The sequence below is a fragment of the Neovison vison genome, chromosome 1 (genome assembly GCF_020171115.1).
Source record: "Neovison vison isolate M4711 chromosome 1, ASM_NN_V1, whole genome shotgun sequence".
Taxonomy (NCBI): Eukaryota; Metazoa; Chordata; class Mammalia; order Carnivora; family Mustelidae; genus Neogale; species Neogale vison.
In genome coordinates this window covers 211650175-211673698 of record NC_058091.1, presented here as the reverse complement: position 1 = coordinate 211673698, position 23524 = coordinate 211650175, and the positions used below count along the sequence as shown (strand labels likewise).

The window sequence follows — 23524 nt, the reverse complement described above, 5'->3', positions numbered from 1 at the left end:
ATCAGCACTGGGGAACCATGTGTTATTTAAACACTAATATTAGAAGCAAATCCAGCCCCCCCACCAAAAAAAATCTACGTAATTTGTAAGAGTTTATAACATAAATATCTGCATTCTCTTAGCTTGTCTATGGCTTATATTTGCTATTTTTGCATTTTCAAAGCTGCTCCATTTTTAAGAAATACGACATTTGTAGGCTGAGGAGAATGATCCTGAAAAGTATAGTGACTTTGTTTTACTCATCTTTGGGTTCCTAGCAACCAGCATAGGTCTGGAATATAGTAAGTGTGCAAAAAATATTGGGTCAAAAAGGAACGCTTGCTTCATTCTTCATTTGTGCTGCTTTTTGTTCCTTTATCATTCTTTTTTTCTTTGAGAGAGAGCTGTCATGAAATTCGCTCTTTTTAGGTATATGATTCAGTGATTTTTAGTATATTTGCAAATTTCTACAACCATCATTACTATCTAATTCTAGTATGTTTTCATCATCCCCAGAAGAAGTCTTTTTTTTTTTTTTTTTTTATTTTAAACATTTTTTTTTTTTAAAGATTTTTTTTTTTTTTATTTTATTTATTTGAGAGAGAGAGACAGTGAGAGAGAGAATGAGCGAGGAGAAGGTCAGAGAGCGAAGCAGACTCCCCATGGAGCTGGGAGCCTGATGTGGGACTCGATCCCGGGACTCCAGGATCACGCCCTGAGCCGGAGGCAGTCGTCCAACCAACTGCGCCACCCAGGCGTCCCCCCAGAAGAAGTCTTGTACTTAGTAGCAGTCCCTTCCCCATCCCTTACCTTCTCACCCTACCTGCCTGCCTCTGGCAACCACCAATTGATTTTTTTATTTCTGGATTTACTTATTCTGGACATTTCAGTTCTTTGTCTCTTTTTATAGTTAAATAATACTCTATTGTATTGATATAGCCTATTTTGTTTATGCATTCATCAGTTGATCAACTTTGGGGCTGTTTTAGTCTTGGACTATTCTGAATAATGCCACTATGAAAATATGTGTACAAGTTTTTGTGTGGACATATTTTCATTTCCCTTGGGTATACACCTAGAAGTGAAGTTGGGTTAATGTGGTAACTCTATGTATAACTTTTTGAGGAACTGCCAAAGTGTTTTCTAAAGTGGCTACACCATTTTACTTTCTCACCAACAGTGCATAAGTGTTCCAGTTTCTCTGCATCCTTGCCAGCATTCATTGTTGTCTGTCTTTTTGATTATAGCTATCCTGGTGGATATGAAATGGTATCTCATTGGGATTTTGATTTCCATTTTGCTAATGACAAATGATGTTGGTCATCTTTTCATTTACATATTGGCCATTTGTGTATATTCTTTGAGTAACTGTCTATTCAGATCTTTTGCCCATTTTTAATCAGGTTTTTTATATTTTATTGTTGAGTTGTTAATGAGCCCTTTATATATTCTCAGTATTAGGCCTTTATCAGGTATATGATTTGCAGATATATTCTCCCATTCTGTTGTTTGTCTTTTTCCTTTCTTGTTGGTGTCCTTCAAAACACAAAAGCTTTTCATTTTAATGAAGTCCAATTTATCTGTTTTTCTTTGGTTGCTGAGCATTTGGTGTTATATATAAGAAACCATTGCCTGATCCAGTGTCACAAAGATTAATGTCTGTGTGTTATTCTAAGAGTTTTATAGTTTAGCTCTTAGATTTAGGTCTTTGGTCCATTTTGACTTAATTTTTATATGATATGAAGTAGGGGTCCAGCTTCATTCTTTTGCTTAGTCCATTTGTCCCAGCACTACTTATTAAAAAGGGTCCGTCATTCTTTTGTTATTATAAAGTAGGAAAGCAGTTAGGCAAAACCAGGAGGAGGGAGGAAGAGGCAAAATAAAATGGAAAAGACTACTTGAGAAGTTTTGGTACTGTTTCTCTCCCTACCTCCAACCCCCCATTCTTTCTCCTTTCTTTGCTTTTTCATTTTAAAGAAACTCTTGTAATGCTATAATATACTATAATATGAAAGCCTGTGCTGTAAATCAAATCAGACCAATTCTTTGAGGGAATGTATAAGAATCTTTTACTATATGTGGGTTTTTAATGTATGTATGCAGGCTCATTTTTTATGGAATTTATAAGTATTGAAGCTTTCTGTATTTTTGCATGTATTTATATGTTTAATATTTAACTGTTAGAACTAACTAAACTGCTAGTTCTGCATATAGACTAAATATATGTTGTTTTAGTAAATTAAATAACATAACATATTAGTCAGTATATATCATCTAGTAAAGTTTAGTTCCTTATCAGTTAACTTTTTCTTTGCTTGATAGCATAGGAAAAAGTTCTCTTAAATCTTATGTTTTTGGAGTAAGCATTTATTTCAGAAAGGTAAAGATACATTTCGTTGTTAAGCCAATTTCTTTGAGTGCTACTATCTACTTGCTTAGTTGTAGGAAAAAGAAGGCAAGCAATTGGTTCTGTGTTCATTCTTTAAGCGAACACTTGTAAAGAAAACTAACATTTATTGATGTCTTTTCTCTTCTAGGCATTCTACATATGTTATGTCATTTAGTCTTTTCAACAACCCTATGACATGGATATTATCCTAATTTTACTGAGGCTCAGAAAGCTAAATAACTTGCTCAAGGTCACAGCTAGTAAGTGACACAACCGAGATTTGACCCTTATCTCTGATAATACAAAGAGAAGGAACCTAAGGTGCTTAAAATCAGGGTTAGGGAGATGACATTCTTAGAACTGACTGTAACACCAGGTAATCTGTTATGGTAATAGCTAATATTAATAAGTATCTTTTTTTGCCAGCAGTGTGCTCAATGATTTGTATTGTTTAACTCTGTTTACCTCTGCTACAGCATGAAGTGAATGGGAGCTTCAGTGTGAGATAGAAATGGGGTAGTGATTTTGGGCCTTGAATGCACAGTAGAATGCCGTAGAAGTTTTTTGAGTAGAGGTATAGCACAATCAGATTGGCATTTTGGAGAAGATAGTTCTTGTGGTATAGTGGAGTTGAGCTTGGAATAAGGAGGCCCTGGAAGATGGATGATTATTACCTTGAAGGCTATTAAATTCATTCAGATGAGATGTGCTGAAGCTTTCAGTTATGGCATACGGTTGTGAGAAAAATGTGAGAGACCATGAATAAGGAGAGTTAGTAGAATGTGTGGAATCATTGAATATGGGGAAGAGAGAGGGGGGCATTTGTGACTCCAGTGATTTGATTTTGGACTACTAACAGAGATAAGGAATACGGATTTTGGGTATAAAATTAATTGAGGGACTAGTCAAGAACTATTTGGAATTGTGGTAAGCTTTGTAATTTTTGTGCTCTTGAGGAAGCTTGTATTCTGCATATTGCACACTAAGAATATAGGGCTATGGGAAAACAGAGCTGGAGTAGGCTACTCAAAACCTAAACAATGTTGTAACCAGAACACTATCAAGAGTAATAATTGATACCTTGGGAAGTAACTTGGTCAGACCGGGTAGGCGGCTTAGTATGGCTGGATGCTGCTGCAGGGTATATTAAAAATGTGCGAAATAGAGTTGAGATATTGCCTTGTGATGGGCATTGAGACAAGGCAGTTAAAGGTGGAGCTCTGAGTCAGTGAGGCTGCTGTTAGTAGACACAGAAGGAAATACATCAGCAGAGAGCTGTTTGAGCTGACAGGATGCTTTATTGAGTGGGAACCGTCAATTTAGTGGGAACCCAAATAGGTGGGAACTTATTTTTAGTTGTGTTAGATCTGTAAGGACTCCTACCTGTGCAGCAGCCAAACTAAGGAATTCTTTTTTTTTTCCTTTATGGTTATGATGTATAATTTCAGCTCCATGTACAAATAAACTCAACAAACATGTTGAATTGATACCGTTCACCTACTTACCAATTGTCTGTAAGCTAATTGGTATTGTAGAAAAATATGTTGTAGTTGAATTGGCAGTATATATTTCAGAAGCAAAGTGCGGACAGAGACAGGAATCCTGAAGTCACCTGTAATGAAAGTAACAATTGAAACACTTGGGAGTAGAGATTCTGTTTTTATTTATTATTCAGCAAATACTTGTGACTGCTGTTATCTATATGCTACAATGTTCTATCACAGTGTTGTGCTAAATATACGTGATCACAGTCTCTTTACCATATACATATACTGTAGTGAAAGAATAGTCATTCAAGTATATTTGTAAGTGCAGCAAAGGAAAATTACAATGCTGAGAGAATGTTTTTGAGGTCAGAGATGGTCACGTTTTGGCTGGTAACGTTTTAGCTGAGATCTGAAGGATGAGTAGGGGTTAACTAGTGAAAGTGTGGTGGGGTTGGAGAGAATGCTTCAGAGAGAAGGAACAGTATCTTTGAGGTTCCTCCTATAGAGGGGAACATGGAGTAAGCAAGGAACTGAAAGAAGGCCAAGGTGGCTGAAGTTTGGTTGATTAGGGAAAAGTGGCTGAAGTGTGGTAGGGGAAGTGGGAAGAGGGCCAAAAACTAGTATGTTATTTTGGTGTTCAGCCTAAGAGCAGTGGTAAACTACAGAATTGCCTCTGGTTGAGAATAACTAGATTAGATAGAGAAGAGGGTACTGAGGATTACTTCTAAGTTTTAGGCTTCTACGTGGATTCATGGTAGGATCATTCACTGAGGTGGAACAAAATGGAGGAGCAGCAGTATTTATGTGTGTTTGTGTTTAATAAGAATTGGAGGTAAGCAGGGGCCTCATGAAGTCTGGACATGTCTTTATTGTGCATTTGAAACATCAAATTAGATATTAGAGATGAAAGTTTTATATTATAGATCTGGAATTCACATCAAAGATACTGACCAGCAATGTATGTTTGGTCATCATTGGCATATAGATGGTAATTGAAGCCAGGAGGGTGGATATGATTGTTCAGGGAGAAAAAAGAGCCTGTATTCAAGACTAAAAGAGTTTGTGGAAAGAATGGGAAAGCAGAAATGGAAATTAAAAGCATATATACAACTGTTTTTGGGGAGGTTTTGCTGTAAAGGGGAGGAGCTTAAGATTTGAAATTAGAACAAAGATTTTTTTAAGTTTGAAGAAACTTCAACCACATATAAATGTTTATGGGAAAGATTTAGTAGAGAGAGAAGAGATTAACCACTCTGCAAACAGAACAATCATAGTAAGATTCCTCAGAAGGTAGAAGGGGCATGGATCCTGCTTATAGGTAGAGTAATTGGCTTTAGGTAAGAGGAAAGCTTTTTGGAATTGGAGGGTAGGAAGGGAAGATAGGTATAGATAACGAGGAAGTTTGTAGGTATGATATGGAGAAGTTAATGTGGAGTTCCCATAGTTGAGTGGCTTCCCCTGTTTTCTTTCTGAGTTATTGTGTAAGGTCATCTATTACGAGTGGGGAGAATGAAGTGGGAGTTCCAAGGTTTGAGAATGGTGGAGGTTTGAAATAGCAATTGGCTGAGTGCAGGAAATCAATCTGTGACCAGAGAAATAGAATGGAGAACTTGAAACAGTACTTGCTATACGGTGTAGATGACTGACTGATCTAAGATTGGTAATAATAAATTTATTGTAATTAATATTATATCAATCAACTGGTTCAGCCAGCTCCAAGGAAAGAGTTTGTTAGTAAAAGCTTTTTTGAAACTTTATATTCTTCCCTTTGAAACCTAAAGATTTAAGATTCATTTAAAATGAATACCCTCTGAGTTTACTTTTTTCTTCCATTTTAAAATCTTTTGTCTGTTTTTCAAGTTGCTGTTTTAACAAACAACTCTTTAAGTAAGATATCTGAATTACCTTTCTGAATTAACTTTTATTTCACTCTAGCTTTTAGGTGAATATATGGTTGCCTGGACAAAAAAGAGGCTGTAGAGGAATCAAGAGTTAATCAAGCTCCTGAATTCTATCTATTATAACTGTTCTTTGGAAATTCTGGTTAGTTTGAAGATACTATGTGAATTGAAATAATTGATTTTGAATTTTTAGTTGAGATGAGGTTAGGCTGAGGTATTCTTGGTATTGATCGTAAAATCAAAAGATGATTATGAATGAATTCTTAAGTTTCTTGTATAATATTAAATTTTGGAAAGGAGAAAATTTTATGGATCCTCTTGGCACCCTTGGAGTAACAGCTTAGGGACAGTTACAGATCTCTTAGAGGTTCTATCTTTAAAAAATTCTTTAAAAATGTTTCATTATTTTACTTATTTAGAAACAAATTTAAAAAGGGGATAAAATGTTTGTAAAGTGCTAGCTCACTGAATTTCAAATACAGTTGGCCCTTGAACATCACAGTGATGAGGGGATCCAGCCTCCTATTCAGTTGAAAATCTTTGTATAATTTTTGACACCCAAAAAACTTCTCTAATAGCCTACTGTATGTTATGTGTTTTAGGTACTGCATTCTTAACCAACTGAGCCACCCAGGCGCCCATATTAGGTACTGCATTCTTATATTAAAGTAAGCTGGACAACAAATGTTAAAATCATATGAAAGAAAATACACTTATAGTACTATACTGTATTCATTGAAAAAAGTCTTAAGTGGACCTGTGCATTTCAAACCTGTGTTGTTCAAAGGTCAACTGTAGTTAAAATGTGTATGCCCACATCTCCTACCTACCTCATTTTTTCCTAGCTTTTTTGAAGTGTGAATGACAAAAATTGTATATATTTAAGGTGTATACTCTAATGTCTATAAATTGTGAAATGAATACCATAAAATAAACTAATGTCCTTCATCTCACTTATTTACCATATTTTTTTGTGGTGAGAACAACTAAAATCTACTCTTTTAGCTAATTTCAAGTATATATAATGCATTATTATTAGTTAAAGTCAACATATTATACATTGTATTTCTGGAACTATCTTAGAACTGCAAGTTTTTATGCTTTGATCAACATCACCCCATTTCCCCCTTACTTCCCAGCTCCTGATAATTACCATTCTACTCTCTACTTATTTATTTGACTTTTTAAGATTTAAGATAAGTGAGATCATGCAGTATTTCTATGTCTAGTTTATTTTATTTAGCTTAATGTCTTCCAGGTTTGTCCATGTTGCAAATGGCAGAATTTCCTTCTTTGTAGGGCCAAGTAATATTCCATTGTCTGTGTATATGTGTGGGTATGTATGTATATTGTGTATGGGTATATGAATGTGTGTGGGTGTTTATATGTATATATACCACATTTTCTTTATCCATTTATCCATTGATAGACATTTAGGATGTTTCCATATCTTGGCTACTGTGTTTATTTTTTTATTTTTTATTTTTTTAAAATATTTTATTTATTTATTTGCCAGAGAAAGAGCACAAGCAGGGGGAGAGATAGGGAGAGGGAAAAGCAGGCTGTCCGCTTAGCAGGGAGCCCAATGTGGGACTTAATCCCAGGACCCTGGGATAATGACCTGAGCTGAAGGCAGACGCTTAACGGACTGAGCATCCCAGGTGTCCCTTGCTACTGTGTTTAATGCTGCAGTGAACATGGAAGTGCAGATACTGCTTTGAGATAGTGATCTTATTTCTTTTGAATATATATCCAGAAGTGGAATTGCTGGATCATATGGTAGTTCTATTTTTAATTTTTTGAGGAGCCTTCATATTACTGTTTTCCAGTGTGATTGTAATATCACAATGTGAATGTAAAATTTACATTTTCACCAACAGTGTAGAAGGGTTTCCTTTTCCTCCGTATTGTTGTCAATACTTGTTATCTTTAACTTTTTGATAATAGCATTTAACAAGGGTAAAATGATACCTCATTGTGGATTTTATTTGCATTTCCCTGATGATTAGTAATGTTAAACATCTTTTCAGGTGCTTGTTGGCATTTGTGTATCTTCTTCAGAAGAATGTTCACGTCCTTCGCACATTTTTAAATTGATTGCTGTTGAGTCATATGAGTTTCTTAGATATTTTGGATATTAACTCCTTATTGGATCTGTTGTTTGCGAATATATTCTCCCATTCTGTAGGTTCCTTTTTCAATTTGTTGACTGTTTCTTTAGCTGTGCAAAATTTTTTTGCTTAGAGGTAGTCCCACTGGTTGATTTTAGCTTTTCTTGCCTGTGGTTTTAGTGTCAGGTCCAAAAAAATCATTGCAAGACCACGGTCAAGGAGCTTTTACCCTAAGCTTTCTAAAGAGTTCTACAGTTTCAGGTCTTACTTGTAAATATTTAAACCACCACTTTGGGTTGATTTTTTTGTCTGATGTAAGATAAGGGTCCAGTTTCATTCTTCTACATGTAGATAACCCAGTTTGCCCAACACTGTTGAAGAATATCCTTTTTGTGTAGTCTCTCCATTGTGTAGTTTTGGCACCTTTGTCAAAGGTAAGTTAACTGTGTATATATACGGGTTTATTTCTGGGCTCTGTAGTGGTTTGTGTGTCTGTTTTTATGCCTGTACTGTACTATTTTGATTATCATAGTTTTGTAATATAATTTGAAGTCAGGCGTGTGATGCTTTGTTGTTCTTGCTCAAGACTGCTATAGCTTTTCTGGGTTATTTGTGATTTTATAGGACTTTTACCAATGCTGTTTCTGTGACAAATGCCATTGGCGTTTTCATAGGGATGCATTAAATCTGTAGATTGATTTGTACTTTTTAACAATTTTAACAATTTTAATTCTTCCAACCGATGAATGTGGGATACCTTTCATTTTATTTGTTGTCCTGAATTTCTTTTTTTGGTCAATATTTTATAGTTTTCATTGTAGAGGTCTTTCACCTCCTTGTTTCACCTCCTTGTTTAAATTTATTCCTACGGCTCTATCTTTATAATGTATGTGTCAGAAAAGTTTGAAAAGTACTAAGGTGTATTTTTCTGTAGAAAATCTAGGCCAGGACTCTGCAGAACAGGTCCTCAAGTGAAAGATTGTTTTGTTTTTCCATTCTCCTTTTATTTCTTGGTCAAGTTCTGTAATAATACATGCCTAAAAGCAATCAGACTTAAGGGAAAGAAATCAGTAATTCAAACGGCCTAATCAGTGTGCCATTTTACAAATTAAGAAGACTCTACTCTACACAAAAACATAGTAATTTAACAAACTAATAAGGAGTGTGTTGTTTTTGGCATGGCATTTTCCTGATTCTGTTTTATTTTAGCTAATTTTAAGAGAAAGGGAATTTAGCATCAAAAATGAATTTAAACTTTTATTACATTTCTAGCTTTATTTTTCCAGAGTTATGTATATAACAAAGATTATGGCAATCTTTGTTGCCTGAGGAGAGAGAGCAGGAGAGAGCCTGAGGAATTGCCAGTTTTTTTTGAAATGTTTACGAATTCATAACTATTAGTGTTTTTTGTACCATATTTAATTTTATTGGCTCTGGTCTTTGAAAGCTCATTACAGAGTTATGTTTGTTATTTCAGGTAGCACTTACATTTAGTCAAAAACCTGTTACTGTTTTCATATAGTATGTAATCAGGTCTTGGTAATCCTAGGTGAAAGATTTTTTTCACTTTCTTTTACGTGGGGACCCAGCTAGCACAGAGAGATGTAGAAGCTGCAGGTGACATGTAAAAGTTATACCTTAAGCTTTATTTATTGACACATTTAAAAACTTTTCTGAATTTCAGTCTATACATGTCCTTAATGGCTCGTGTTGACCCAAGACAGAAACTTCATTGGTAATTTCTTTGAGCCTGACTTTGAAGACAGGTTACAGTATTTTTTAGGAAAATGATGTTTATATTTGGAAGGAACATTTATTTTAGTATTTTATATGGAGGTGAGACTTTTGTACAGTTTTGAACAGATGCAACTTTTACTTATAGTGAGAAAGAGATACCTTCTACAAGTACTTTTAAATTAAAGTAATAGACCTTGGGAGGTGGCCTAAACAGGTAGTATTGTAGACATTGAAACAACTATAAGAATAATCTATTTTATGAATACTTTGTTGGAGTAATTTTTTAAATCAATATGGGAAATATATACTTCTGAGTGAAACAAAAGCAATTAAAGAAAGTTCCTAAAGTGCTGTGACTCATAGTCACCTTTGTATTACATACATGATTTGAATATTTGATGACTGATATTTATTAGCCGAGGAGAATTCATATCATACATTCCGTCCCCCTCTGAATTAGAAGAACGTTGAGCCATCTTCTGAAATATTTCTCTAAACTTAAGTAGTAGAAGTCATATTTCAGCATGTATGTACATATATTTTGTGTTTTATTTCATTTGTACTCTATATTCTATATGGTGTCTGTTCTAGGATGCAGGAACACAATTTGATAGTGTGAATCCCTAAGTAAATAGCTAGATAGTGAGGAGAATTCTTTTGTATAGAAACCTGTTAGTTCTCCATTATACAGTACTTGAAAGAGAAGAAATGTTTCCATGAATGTAAAAAAAAGGGAAAGGAGCAAGTATATAGAATTTTGTATTTTTCACATAATCATAAATTTTTTGTATAGGGATGTTTCTATATGGATATCATTCGGATGAAAGAACTTCTTAAATATGAGCACTGTTATGAAGAAATTTATTTTTGCTACCCAAGAAAAGTAGTCATATGTAGGATAGTATCTACTATTAGTTCTAGGATTGTATTGATCTGCCTAACTGATTCTCTAGATCATGGGGTTGGCAAAATTTTTTCTATAAGAGCCAACTAGTAAATATTTTAGACATAATGGGGTATGTGGGGTCCTTCTGTTAAATATTCTTTTTTTTCTCTTTCTGAAACAATGCTTAAAAAATATAAAAATTATTTTGTTACTACCTTTGCAAAACAGTCCAGGGACAGTATTTGGCTTATAGGCTGTAGTTTGCCAGTTCTGCAAATGAATAAAACTCAAGTTCAAGTGTTATTTAAAATTTTATATTAACCACTTTACTGGCAACTTCTTTCAAATCTTTTATAAACTTGGATGCTTTTAAAAAGTTTTTTTTTTTTTTTAAAGATTTTATTTATTTATTTGACAGAGATCACAAGTAGGCAGAGAGGCAGGCAGAGACAGAGGAGGAAGCAGGCTCCCTGCTGAGCAGAGAGCCCGATGTGGGGCTCGATCCCAGGACTCTGTGATCATGACCCAAGCCCAAGGCAGAGGCTTTAATCCACTGAGCCACCCAGACGCCCCTTTTAAAAAGGTTTTTATGGAAAATATCAAATATATGCAAAAATAGAATATAGTGACATAAATCTTCATATCACTGAGCTTTGAAAAGTACCAACATAACTATGAATTTTGTTTCATCCATACCTGTCTCCCTCATTAGTGTGAAGGACATGAAAGGTATATTATATTCATGAATATTTCAGCATTTTTTGTTATCTTTTTAATCCTTTTGCTTATGCTGTACTTTTCTTTCTTGTTTACTGTAACTGTTGTGGTAAATAAGTAAGGCAAAGTCTCCCAACTTTCTTCTTCCTTTTTTTTTTTTTGCTATTCTTGGTCTTTTGCCTTTCAAATAAAATTTAAAATTACTTTCTCAACTTCTAGAAACAAACCTCCTGGGTATTTTAGTTTGTTTTGATGGTATTGATTAATTTCAGGAGCATTAACATCTTAATAATAGTTACCTGATCCATGAACATGGTATAGCTCTGCATCTATTTAGATTTTTAATTTCCCACATCAATACTTAATAATTTTAAATATACAAGTTTTATATATCTTTTGTAAATATATTTCTAAATACTTACTGTTTTTTTGCTGCCTTTGATAAGTTTTTAATATGTACATTTCCAAATTTTTTTGTTAGTACTAGTATATATGCTTTATAGTCACTTATCTTTTTGGAAAATTAAAGCATAAGAGAAAGAGCTCTGGCTTGATGTATTATGTTTAAATTTCCAGTAGTTTTGTGGACAGGTCTTTATGGTGTGCTTTATTATCTGTAGGAGTGTTATTGTATTCTCAGTTTTCTTACAAAAACTTTGTGTGAAGGGTGCTTGGGTGGCTCAGATGGTTGGGCATCTGCCTTGGGTTCAGGTTATGATCTCCAGCTCCTGGGATTGAGCCTCATGTTGGGCTCCCAGTTTAGCAGGGAGTCTGCTGCTCCTTCTCAGCCTGCTTCTCCCCCCTGGTCAAGCTCTCTCTCTGTATCTCTCTGTCTCAAATGAATATATAAAATCTTTAAAAAATAAAGCAAGAGAAGAAAACAAACAAAAAAAAACCAAAACAAAAACTCAAAAAGACAAAAATGACAAAGAATTGACCAGAGTCCTTTTTAGGCATTTTTTTTTCTATCCTCTCATTCTCACCTTTCTTTCTGAGATACCAAAATTTGCATTTAACAAATACGAATAAAAGTGAGGTGACTTTTCCTGTACTAGTTTTAAATTAGAATGCTTGGGCAGACTAGCTTTCCTATATGTATGGTTTTAGGGATCCTCTTGTCTAGTTATGTAGTATTCAGAAATACACTTTCTGAGACCTTTTCTCTCCTTTCTCTTAACTTTTATCTGGACTAGGATTTTTCAGCATTTTGGGTCAGATAAACTTTGCCATGAGGGATTGTCCTATTCATTGTAGGCTATTTAGTGGCATCCTGGCCTCTCACTTGTAGATTCCAGTGACCACCCTGTGGCACATGTCTTCCCTCCAGTTGTGATAACTAAAAATGTTGCCAGATGTTGTCAGATACCCCTGGGAGTCAGAATCATTTTTATTCTGGACTGTGTTTTCTTTGTCCCTATGGCTCTCTACTGTTTAGTTTAGATTTCTCTTCCTGGTGGTTCCTACTGGTGTGTTGCTCTGTCTAAGAAAGGAGCTTTCACTTTGTTTTGAGATTTCTGATCTTTCTGTGATCCTCTTGCATTTACCTGTGAACTCTTGGGTATAGTCTATGCAGCTCTCCCCCAGTTTTGGTTGCTGTTCTACTCTGAATTGGATTCCTCAATTTGAGGAAAGGGTCAGGAAGTACTACCTATAGGCAGTTTGATTTCTGGATGGTCTGGCTTTAGGACTGTCCAAAATCTTTTTCCTTTTTTTCTTCTTAATGGGTCTTGCTGCTGTTTGGTCTTGCTATTGGTATTTGGTCCCAGTTGCTCATATTTTGGGTTTCATGAGTAATATGTAATCATTTGTATTTGTTAGTCCTGTTTTATTTTATTTTGTTTTGGTTTTATATGTTTGTTTTATTCTGGTTGCTCTATTTTTGGAGGGAGGGTTATTAAAAACTATTAAAATAATAATGTTAATTATGTTAATATTGTTGTCAAAGGAATATTAAGAAATGATGTCTCTTTCATTGCCTAATTGCCCAGACTGCCTCTACCTTCTTAAACTGTGTATACTAAACATGACAAAAGAAAATGTTTTGTTTACTTATTTTTTGTCAGTCTATTTAAAAATTCATTTTTTTAATTAAAAAAATTGTTTCTAATGAAGTACAGTTGACATATAATAATATATTAGTTTTAGGTGTATAATATAGTGATTTGACAATTATGTATGTTAGGAAATGCTCATAACATTAAGTGTAATTATTCTGTCACAGTGTAAAGTTATAAATTATATTATTATTGATTATGTTCCCTATGTCCCACCTTTCAAATCTATAACAGTTATTCTGTAACAAAATTTGTATCTCTTAATTGTTTACACCTATTTTGCCATTCCTCCACTCCTTCCTTTTGACAACCACCACTTTGTTTTCCATGTGTATGAGTCTGTTTCTTTGTTTTGTCTGTTTTAAGAAAACATTTTAAATGATGGGTGAGAGTTGTGCCTGGTCATGGAGAAGGTCTAGAGAGGGAGAGGTTGGAAATGCAAGAGAAATCAGGAAAAACTGATGGAAGTATTTGTGCCCTGGAAGGGACCAGGAGACTTGGTACAAAAGTATTGGTAGAAGTATTAACTTTGAACAGGGAAAGAGAACAGTTTGTCTGACAGAAGGGGTAAAGAGATGAGATTCATTCAGATGTGTTAGTTTGCAAAAAGTTTTCAGTTAGCAAGCTGAGGAATTTTATATTTGCTATTTTCAATTTTCTTAGTAAACTTTATGTAAAGTTATTTGCTAAAGAGAATAAGGTAAGTATAGGGGACTTGAGGAAAGAAGTAAAGATTTTAGAATGATGATGATGAAAAATGAAACCATACCTCTAACCAGAGATATGGAAGTCTGAATGATGCTAAGGACCAACCTTAGGCTAGGCTTTAAAATATTAAGTTGAAAGATACCAGTTTTGTGATTTAAACATTTTTTTCAGTTTTATTTTCTGATGTAAGAGCTAAGGATTTTTCAGGACAGGTGTTAGACTGAGCATGACAAGGGAATAATGTTAAAGCATGATAAAAGAGGGTGGTTCAAGGGATGGACTTTGTGATATAGACTGGACAGGGAAGCAAATTATACCATTCAGGTGCTAATGAGCTGGGGAAAAAAGGGAGGATTCAGAGGACTCCAGGTCTGTGTGGTTCTGGAGCAGGTATGAGGGGAGTAAAAGAGTAAGAATTGGATAAGAGATTGAAGCCAAGATAGTATATTGGAATTTAAAATATCAGTGGTCTGTTCTTTTTCATTGTAAAGGCCATGTTATGGCTGTGGGAGTTATGCTGATGAAAAATATTGAATAAGAGAAGTTCAGAAATGGTGGGAGTATGTTGAGATATCTAGCCCATTGTAGATGAGGAAATTAGCTGTGATGAGGTTGAGAGTTGGGTTGTAGGGGAAAGTGTGAACCAGATAGGTAGATGAGCAAGATCTCTATCTATAGATGGCAACAGGAAGACAGGGTTCAGGCCAATACTGTAAAAATGGGGAAAGAGGGTGGTTTGCATGGGCAAGGACAATCAGGGGCTTTTCTTCTAAAAGTTTGTTAATGTTTATTATTGGTGGTGTGAATATTGGGTTGGGCAAACTTCTTTTTTAAAGGGACAGATAGTAACTGTTTTAGACTTTGCCACTCATATGTTTCTGTTGCATACCTTTACTTGTTTGTTTTTATGACCTTTTAAAAATACAAAAACCATTCTTAGCTCATCTGCCTTCCCAAAACAGGCAGCAAGTGAAGATTATAGTTTGCTGTGCCATGGGTTATACTCATTAAGAATTTTCAGTGACCAACTGTACTTTTCTGTGATTTATCAATGATACTTTGGAAAAGTTAGTAACTATTTCAGTTTTTAAGTAACTGTTGAGTGACAGTAGTTTGGAAAGTGTTAAGGAGATAATAAATACTCATTTTTAAAATACTGTTGGCAGTGTTTTTTATACTTCTTAGTATGATAATTATTTTAAATTTCTGAACAAAATTTTTGCTTTTTTTTGTGGTGGATTCAAGTTGAGTCAGCAGATACTGGAGTTATTTGAAGCATGTCAGCAGCAAGTAAGTGATTTAAAGAAGAAAGAACTGTGTCGAACACAACTACAGAGAGAAATTCAGCTGTTATTTCCACGTATGTTTCCCTACTTTGCATGCCCTTTTTATATGCATTCCTACTTTAAATTTTAAATAATACCTTATAATTCCATTCTGTTTCTCTAGAAAGCAGACTTTTTTTGGTTGGGTCCTCTTTAAATGGATTTGGTACCCGGAGCAGTGATGGTGATTTATGCTTAGTTGTTAAAGAAGAACCAGTAAGTAATGAAACATTTATTGCAATTGTTCTTTTCATGTTAAATCATTCAAGAGGTTTCATATAAAAATTACTGAAGAAGGACATCTTGGTTGGCTTAGTTGGTTAAGCTCTAAGACTCTAGATCTCAGCTCAGGTCTTGATCTTAGGGTCGTGAGTTTGAGGCCCACTTTGGGCTCCGTGCTGGGTATGGAGTCTATTTTTTTTTTTTTTTTTAAGATTTTATGTATTTATTTGACAGATAGAGATCACAGGTAGACAGAGAGGCAGGCAGAGAGAAGAGCGGAGGAAGCATTCTCCCTGCTGAGCAGAGGGCGCGATGCAGGGCTCGATCCCAGGACCCTGGGATCATGACCTGAGCCGAAGGCAGAGGTTTTAATCCACTGAGCCACCCAGGCGCCCCTGGAATCTATTTTTTAAAAAAAAGTCGTAGAAGGAAAAATTTTGTTTTGTTTTAATTAGTTCTTTGGATTCTCTGTTCATGGTAATTAAAGGAAAGCCAGGAAATGCTGCTTTTTCTTTTAAGGTGTGTGCACATACACAAATAAACATAACAGAGATTTTAGCATTAATTTATTTTTAAATTGTTGAAGCAAGGTGGCTTCACTGTGTTTGCTCTGCCTCTGTTTTGAAATGTCATTGGATTGGATATGTTGCCAGGATACAACAAGAAGAGTATTTGTCAATATTATTTTGATATATTTCCTTTCCATTTGAATTATCAGTGATTCTATTTTTAATCTTTCTTTACCCTTTGAAAATGCTATAGGGTTTGGAGTTCTTATTTTGGGAATACAAAAAGGGATTACACTGACTGACTTTTAAAAAAAAGACTTGTGATTGAATATATTTTTCTGTGATATTTGGGGTTTGTTTCTTTTTATTTTTGTTTAGCAACCAAATTTTGTTATTTAGTTTTATATTTGAATTTCCTATTAATCGATAACTCTTTTTTGTCCTTAGTACCACAGCAGTTGGTGTTCACTAAGCTAACTTGAAGCAATCTCTTTAATATGCTGAGGTTTCTTCTGAATTACTAAAGATTAATTTAACTATAGTTTTAATATGCCTTATTACATGCCACCTCTTTGAAAACAAGAAAAAATCTACTGAATCGTAGTATGTATCTGTATTATTTTTATTTCATTAACAAAATTGTCTTCTAGTTACTACAAATCAGAAAGAGATCTATTTATTCCAGGAAAGAAACTGACACGTTTCTAGGCTTTGAAATCATGTAAAGGAAAACTTTGAAAAAAAGCTTCAGAAATAATAAACATAGTGAAGAATCCTGGAGTTTTATTTATTTATTTATTTGACACTCTCAGAGAGAAATCATAAGTAGGCATAGAGGCAGGCAGAGAGGGGTAGGGGGAAGCAGGCTCTCCGCTGAGCAGAGAGCCAGATGCGGGGCTCAGTCCCAGGACCCCGAGATCATGACCTGAGCCGAAGGCAGAGGCTTAACCCACTGAGCCACCCAGGCGCCCGAATACTGGAGTTTTAATTAAATCTTTCTCTCAGAGTTAGACTCTACTCAGCCCCATCTCAAACACATAGTTTGAATCATGTTAGAACTTAGAGTGAGACACCATAGATTTGAACCTTGTCCTTAAGAAGCTCACAGTCTAGATAGGGAAATGTAACAAGTTATAGAAAGTTAAAATTCTGTTCTTTTTTTTTTTTCTTTCTTTCTTTCCTTTTTTTTTTTTTTTTTTTTTTAAATTTGAAGATTTATTTGAGAAAGAAAGAGTAAGGGGCAGGGGTAAAGGGAGAAGGAGAAGCAGACTCTTTGTTGAGCATGGAGCCTGGTATGGGGCTTAGTCCCAGGAACCCCAGGATCATGACCTGAGCTGAAGGCTGACACTTCACCAACTGAGGCACCCAGGTGCCCTCTTTTTTACTAGGAGAAGACTGTTTTATGTACATTTATATTAAAGTTTAAATGACAAATAAGGCTATTTTAATATTTTTAAAATTTTGCCTTAAGTTTATAATTAGGAATTGATTTAGGAGTGTTGATGTGAAAGACAGCATATAAGTTGACATTTTCTATAACGTAATTAAACGTTAAAAAGAAAGGTCTACTCTGGTTTTTTTTTTTTTTTGATGAGAAACATTTAGAAAATAAAACACTAAATTTAGAAAGATAATGAAAAAACACTTTATTTTTAACTTTTCAGTGTTTTTTTCAGGTAAATCAGAAGACTGAAGCACGGCACATACTCACCTTAGTCCATAAACACTTCTGTACTAGACTTTGTAAGTCTCATATGCCTCAAGTTCATATGTCATCTGACATAATTATTTAATATGTCTTTTCACTTTATTTTCTGGTAAGAGTTGTTTATCTGGTCACGATAGGTATAATATGGATCCTTTTTTTCAAATGAATTCTTTTTAACTCTTGATTAGAAAGATAACAGTTCTTTATTGAGTTTACTTGTAAGATAATCCCACAGCATGCACTGGGAATTCAAGTATATATAAGCTTCAGTTTTCTATTCAACAGGGAAAGCCAAAACATGAATATGAATAGCTGTAGTGCAAAGTACCTATGAAAAACCAAAAGAGTGATAGATAAAGTATTCATGTGGGGAAGTGAGAATTTCAACTGTTTGCAGTGAAGTGCAATTTACGACGTCACATTTTAAAAATAGGATCACTGAGCATGAAGCCCATAAATGAACTACTCCAACAAAAAGCAAAATTATTGACATAGGCCATTTATTATAAGATTTTATTCTTGATGAAGTGAGCTAAGCGGATTTTAATCCACATGTTAAGCCATCTCAAATAATTTATTTTAAATTTCCATGGAATATTGTGGACAGTGGAAGTCATTGTACCTATGTGATGTTGGAAAGGGCTGTGTCCATTTATTCAACAGATACTACTATGTGTCAGGCTTTGACCTGGAAAATACAAAGTAAAGTGACCAGTTATTGCCCTGGACAAGTTCTGTTTTTGGTGAGGAATCAAGTGATTTATTTTAGTGGACTGAAGTGTTCACATTTGTAAAATAAAGGAGTAATTCATACCTTAAATGGATTTTCCACAGCTATTATTAGAATAATCTAAAACATGTTAAACATGTTTTATATCTAAATAATATAAATAATAATAAATATAAATCATATTATTTATATATTTATTATATATTTATATAATATACTGTTTAAATATATCTAATAAAATATAAATATATTTATTATAATATGTAATTTGTATATATATAATTCATATTATTTATATATAATTTTATATTATATAATATATAATTATTTATATATTAAATGATATTAATTAAATCAATTAAAATTAAAATTTAAAATTAAATTAAATATAAATTAAATAATATTAAATAATATATGTAATTTATATAATATAGAATATAAATGATATGCAATATACTTATATAATTATATTAATGTATAATAATATAGTTTATATTATAAATAAAAATATATAATATAAAATAAGTAATATAATCTAAATAATCTAAAATAATGTTAAAAACAGAAGGGACATTAGAAATCATCTAATTCATAGGTATTTTTGGTTGTTATTTTTCATAGTTAAGGAGAATGATGATCAGTGGGTTTAGTAATTTGCCTGAGGAGCAAAGTTGATTTGTTGCTGTCAGAACCTGTACCTGGAACTTGGGACTTTTAACTCTTAATTTTATTTTTCATTGAACCTGCACACAAATTGTATTTGAAGCTTGACACATTTTATGATTTTGGTGGTAAAAGCATTGTAACAGTAAAGTTTATCACTTTTAAGTCTGGTATTATGGTTTTCTTTAGTTACAGCATTAGGAAATTTTTCCTTTGGGAAAAGTTAGCTGTTTGTTTTTTTAAAAATAATTTTCTATAGTTTCCTAATTTCATATAGTAGACCTGTATTATTTTAAAAATTATGAAGTTTTATGGAATAAAAATATGAATACATGTATTCTTCCACTTAGAGATTATACTTACTTAAATGTATCACTACTCCATGTATCATGTTGTAGGCCTTTCCCATTAAAGACTGTTTATAAATAGGATTTTTATGGCTGACATAATATTTTGCCTTGTGCTGTGCCAGAATTTATCACCTTGATGCTAGTCTAGATATTTTTCATGTTTATAGTGCTGTGATGAATTTCTTTATGAATATTATTAGATATTAGATGACATTTCTGAATTTAAATATAAATCCCTGTAAATAGTATTGGAAATTTCAGTCTTAGAAGAATGCGACAGTGTCCTTTCTTTGCTTTCTTATCAAAGACTTTTACATTGTTTTGGTTTAGTAAAATACCATTTTTAAAAAATGTGCATTGGAACACTATGAATTTGAAAAACATTTACAGGTACTCATATTATCTTTTATCCTTTAGCTGGCTACATTGAGAGACCTCAGCTGATTCGAGCAAAAGTGCCAATTGTGAAGTTCAGGGATAAAGTCAGGTAAATAATTACTGAATTTTTGTTTTTCAGTTGCTTTAAATCATTTTTAGATGTTCTTTTAATGTAAATAATTAAGAAATATATGCTACAGTGTAATAGTTTATCTTTATCAGTTTTTAGAACTGCTTGATTTGGTCTTTGAGATTTTTTTTGGAATAGTCTGAGCAATTTTTTATGCTTAACTATACTTAGTTATTCTGCTTGACATTTCGAGTGTTTGAAACTATCCGTTTAAAAAAATATATATATAGTTATACATTCACATTTATAAATGATCTCTTGCCTTTTGGAAATGTAGTCACTCTTCAGAACATATCTTAATTGATGAAATTTGTTGTGTATTTCAAAATTTGATGTGTATTTCTATCAAGGGGGTTGTTGTAAATGTAATTACATCTGTCAGTACACTCTACCAGCCTGGGTTCTGAAATTCTGATTGGATTTCTAATTGGCATTGGGATTGGAATCTTTTATATAATATCTGAACATAAAATGTAAATAGGTGTTGACTATTTCATTGGTTAAACAAGATGTGTTGTTTTCTAAAGAATAGATGGAATTGTGAATATTAGGTTTTCTAGTCCAGTTTTGTAAAACTAATACTGAAATTCTTTATGTAAATATAAGTGCAAATATATACATGCTTGAACCTCATTATTCATGGATTCTTTTACAAATTTGCCTACTTGATGAAATTTATTTTGTAACCCTCCAAATTAGTATCTGGAGCACTATCATGGTTATTTGTAGACATGTTCTGAGTGGAGAAAATTCCGAGTCACTCAATGCACAGGTTCTTTTTTTTTTTTTTTTCTTTTTCTTTTTTTTTTCCAATTTATTTATTTTCAGAAAAACATTATTCATTATTTTTTCACCACACCCAGTGCTCCATGCAAGCCATGCCCTCTATAATACCCACCACCTGGTACCCCAACCTCCCACCCCCCCGCCACTTCAAACCCCTCAGATTGTTTTTCAGAGTCCATAGTCTCTCATGGTTCACCTCCCCTTCCAATTTACCCAAATTCCCTTCTCCTCTCTAACGCCCCTTGTCCTCCATGCTATTTGTTATGCTCCACAAATAAGTGAAATCATATGATAATTGACTCTCTCTGCTTGACTTACTTCACTCAGCATAATCTCTTCCAGTCCCGTCCATGTTGCTACAAAAGTTGGGTATTCATCCTTTCTGATGGAGGCATAATACTCCATAGTGTATATCGACCACATCTTCCTTATCCATTCATCCATTGAAGGGCATTTTGGTTCTTTCCATAGTTTGGCGACCATGGCCATTGCTGCTATAAACATTGGGGTACAGATTCAGCAATGTGGCAGGATACAAAGTCAATGTGCAGAAATCAGTGGCTTTCTTATACACTAACAATGAAAATACAGAAAGGGAAATTAGAGAATCGATTCCATTTACTATAGCACCAAGAACCATAAGATACCTGGGAATAAACCTAACCAAAGAGGTAAAGGATCTGTACTCAAGGAACTACAGAACACTCATGAAAGAAATTGAAGAAGACACAAATAGATGGAAGACCATTCCATGCTCTTGGATCGGAAGAATAAACATTGTTAAAATGTCTATACTGCCTAGAGCAATCTATACTTTTAATGCCATTCCGATCAAAATTCCACCAGCATTCTTCAAAGAGCTGGAGCAAATAATCCTAAAATTTGTATGGAATCAGAAGAGACCCCGAATCGCTAAGGAAATGTTGAAAAACAAAAATAAAGCTGGCGGCATCACGTTACCTGATTTCAAGCTTTATTACAAAGCTGTGATCACCAAGACAGCATGGTACTGGCATAAAAACAGACACATAGACCAGTGGAACAGAGTAGAGAGCCCAGATATGGACCCTCTACTCTATGGTCAATGCACAGGTTCTTAACTGAGGTTAAAGAATGTGACTCTTTGCCTTCTTGTTTCACCTTTTGCATTGTTAAATAATTATTCTTTTCACAGTCCAGTTCAGTGCCATGTTTTTTACATTTTGGTACTTTTTATGAGTGCCTTTGCTGTTTAAAATAGTCCCCTGGCATAGTGCTAAGTTACTGTCTATTGTTTATGTATATAAAGCTGTGATGTGCCTTATGGAGGAAGTACATGTATTAGATATGCTTTGTTCAGGCATGAGTTACAGTGGGTTTGGCTATGAGTTCATTATCAGTGAACAAGTTGTCTTTAAATGGAAACACATAAAAAAGAGTTATGTTTTGATCAATTGATGAAAATGTTTTGACTGAAGACTTGTGGAAACCTAACCTCTTATTTCCCCTAGGAGCAGTGGTTTTGTATTTATTCAGTGTTTGCAGTGCTGTTGTAGAGCATACCTACTCAAATAGTTAGAATTGACTGAATATGTATTTTTAATTTAATTTAATTTTATTATTATTTTTTGAATATATATATTTTAAACCAATTCTTAGATTTGGCTCATACCTTCCCCTCCATTCATCCAAATATCCATCCAATGTATAAATATTTATTGAATTTTTGCCAAATAAATAATGGTAGTTTTCTTTTTTTTTTTTTTCCAATTTATTTATTTTCAGAAAAACAGTATTCATTATTTTTTCACCACACCCAGTGCTCCATGCAAGCCGTGCCCTCTATAATACCCACCACCTGGTACCCCAACCTCCCACCCCCCCGCCACTTCAAACCCCTCAGATTGTTTTTCAGAGTCCATAGTCTCTCATGGTTCACCTAATGGTGGAGTTTTCTAAAGCACTTTATAGGGAGCTAAACATAAATAAAACTATTAGCTTATTATAATTTTTAAAAAATATACAATTGTAGTAATCATATAAAAATTTTATTCCTTTCCTTTTTTTGTAGTTTAAAAAATTTTTTAGTTAAAAACAAAATTTTTTTAAGTAGGCTCCATACCAATGTGGGGCTTGAACTCACAACCCTAACATCAAGATGTTAGGGGTTGAGATGGAGAGTCAGATGTTTAACTGACTGAATCAGCCAGGTGCCTTCCCCTTCTCCCTTCTCTCTTTTATTTTAAGTTTTAAATTTTAATTCCAGTATTGTTGACATACAGCTATATTAGTTTCAGGTGTACAATACAGTGATTCAACAATTCTGTGCATTTTTCAGTGCTGATCATAATAAGTCTACTCTAATCCCCATCACCTATTTCACCCATTCCCTTACCCATCTACCCTCTGGTAATGATCTGTTTGTGCTCTATAGGTGAGACTCTTCTTCCTGGTTTGTCTCTCTCATTTGTTTTTCCTTTGTTCATTTTTTTTTTTAATTCCACATGAGTGCAATTATATGGTATTTGTCTTTCTCTGATTGACTTAGTTCACTTGGTGTTGTTATACTCTCGTAACTCCATCCATGTTGTTGCAAATAAGATTTTTTTTTATGATTAATACTCCATTATGTATGTTTAGACACATATATGTGAGATCTATCTATGAATCTATGTAGATGGATAGGTATATCTCCAGTCATCTTTTGGTGAAAATTTTGTTTGCTTCCAAACTTGGCTATTATAAATAATGCTGTAATTAGTATTGGGGTACATA

At 33.8% G+C, this 23524-nt stretch overlaps 1 protein-coding gene across 4 annotated transcripts in view; it reads left to right on the top strand.

The window, feature by feature from the left end:
• The window catches only part of TENT2 (terminal nucleotidyltransferase 2), a 69938-nt gene that overhangs the window by 11343 nt on the left and 35071 nt on the right, over positions 1 to 23524 (top strand). For 3 of the 4 annotated variants that reach the window (XM_044266396.1, XM_044266385.1, XM_044266406.1), the window contains 4 exons: positions 15215 to 15329; positions 15419 to 15510; positions 17690 to 17768; positions 19894 to 19963. In XM_044266396.1, coding sequence (XP_044122331.1) covers positions 15215 to 15329; positions 15419 to 15510; positions 17690 to 17768; positions 19894 to 19963 — 356 coding nt within the window. The remainder of the gene's footprint in view (positions 1 to 15214; positions 15330 to 15418; positions 15511 to 17689; positions 17769 to 19893; positions 19964 to 23524) is intronic. The other variant, XM_044266415.1, reaches the window with a different exon arrangement.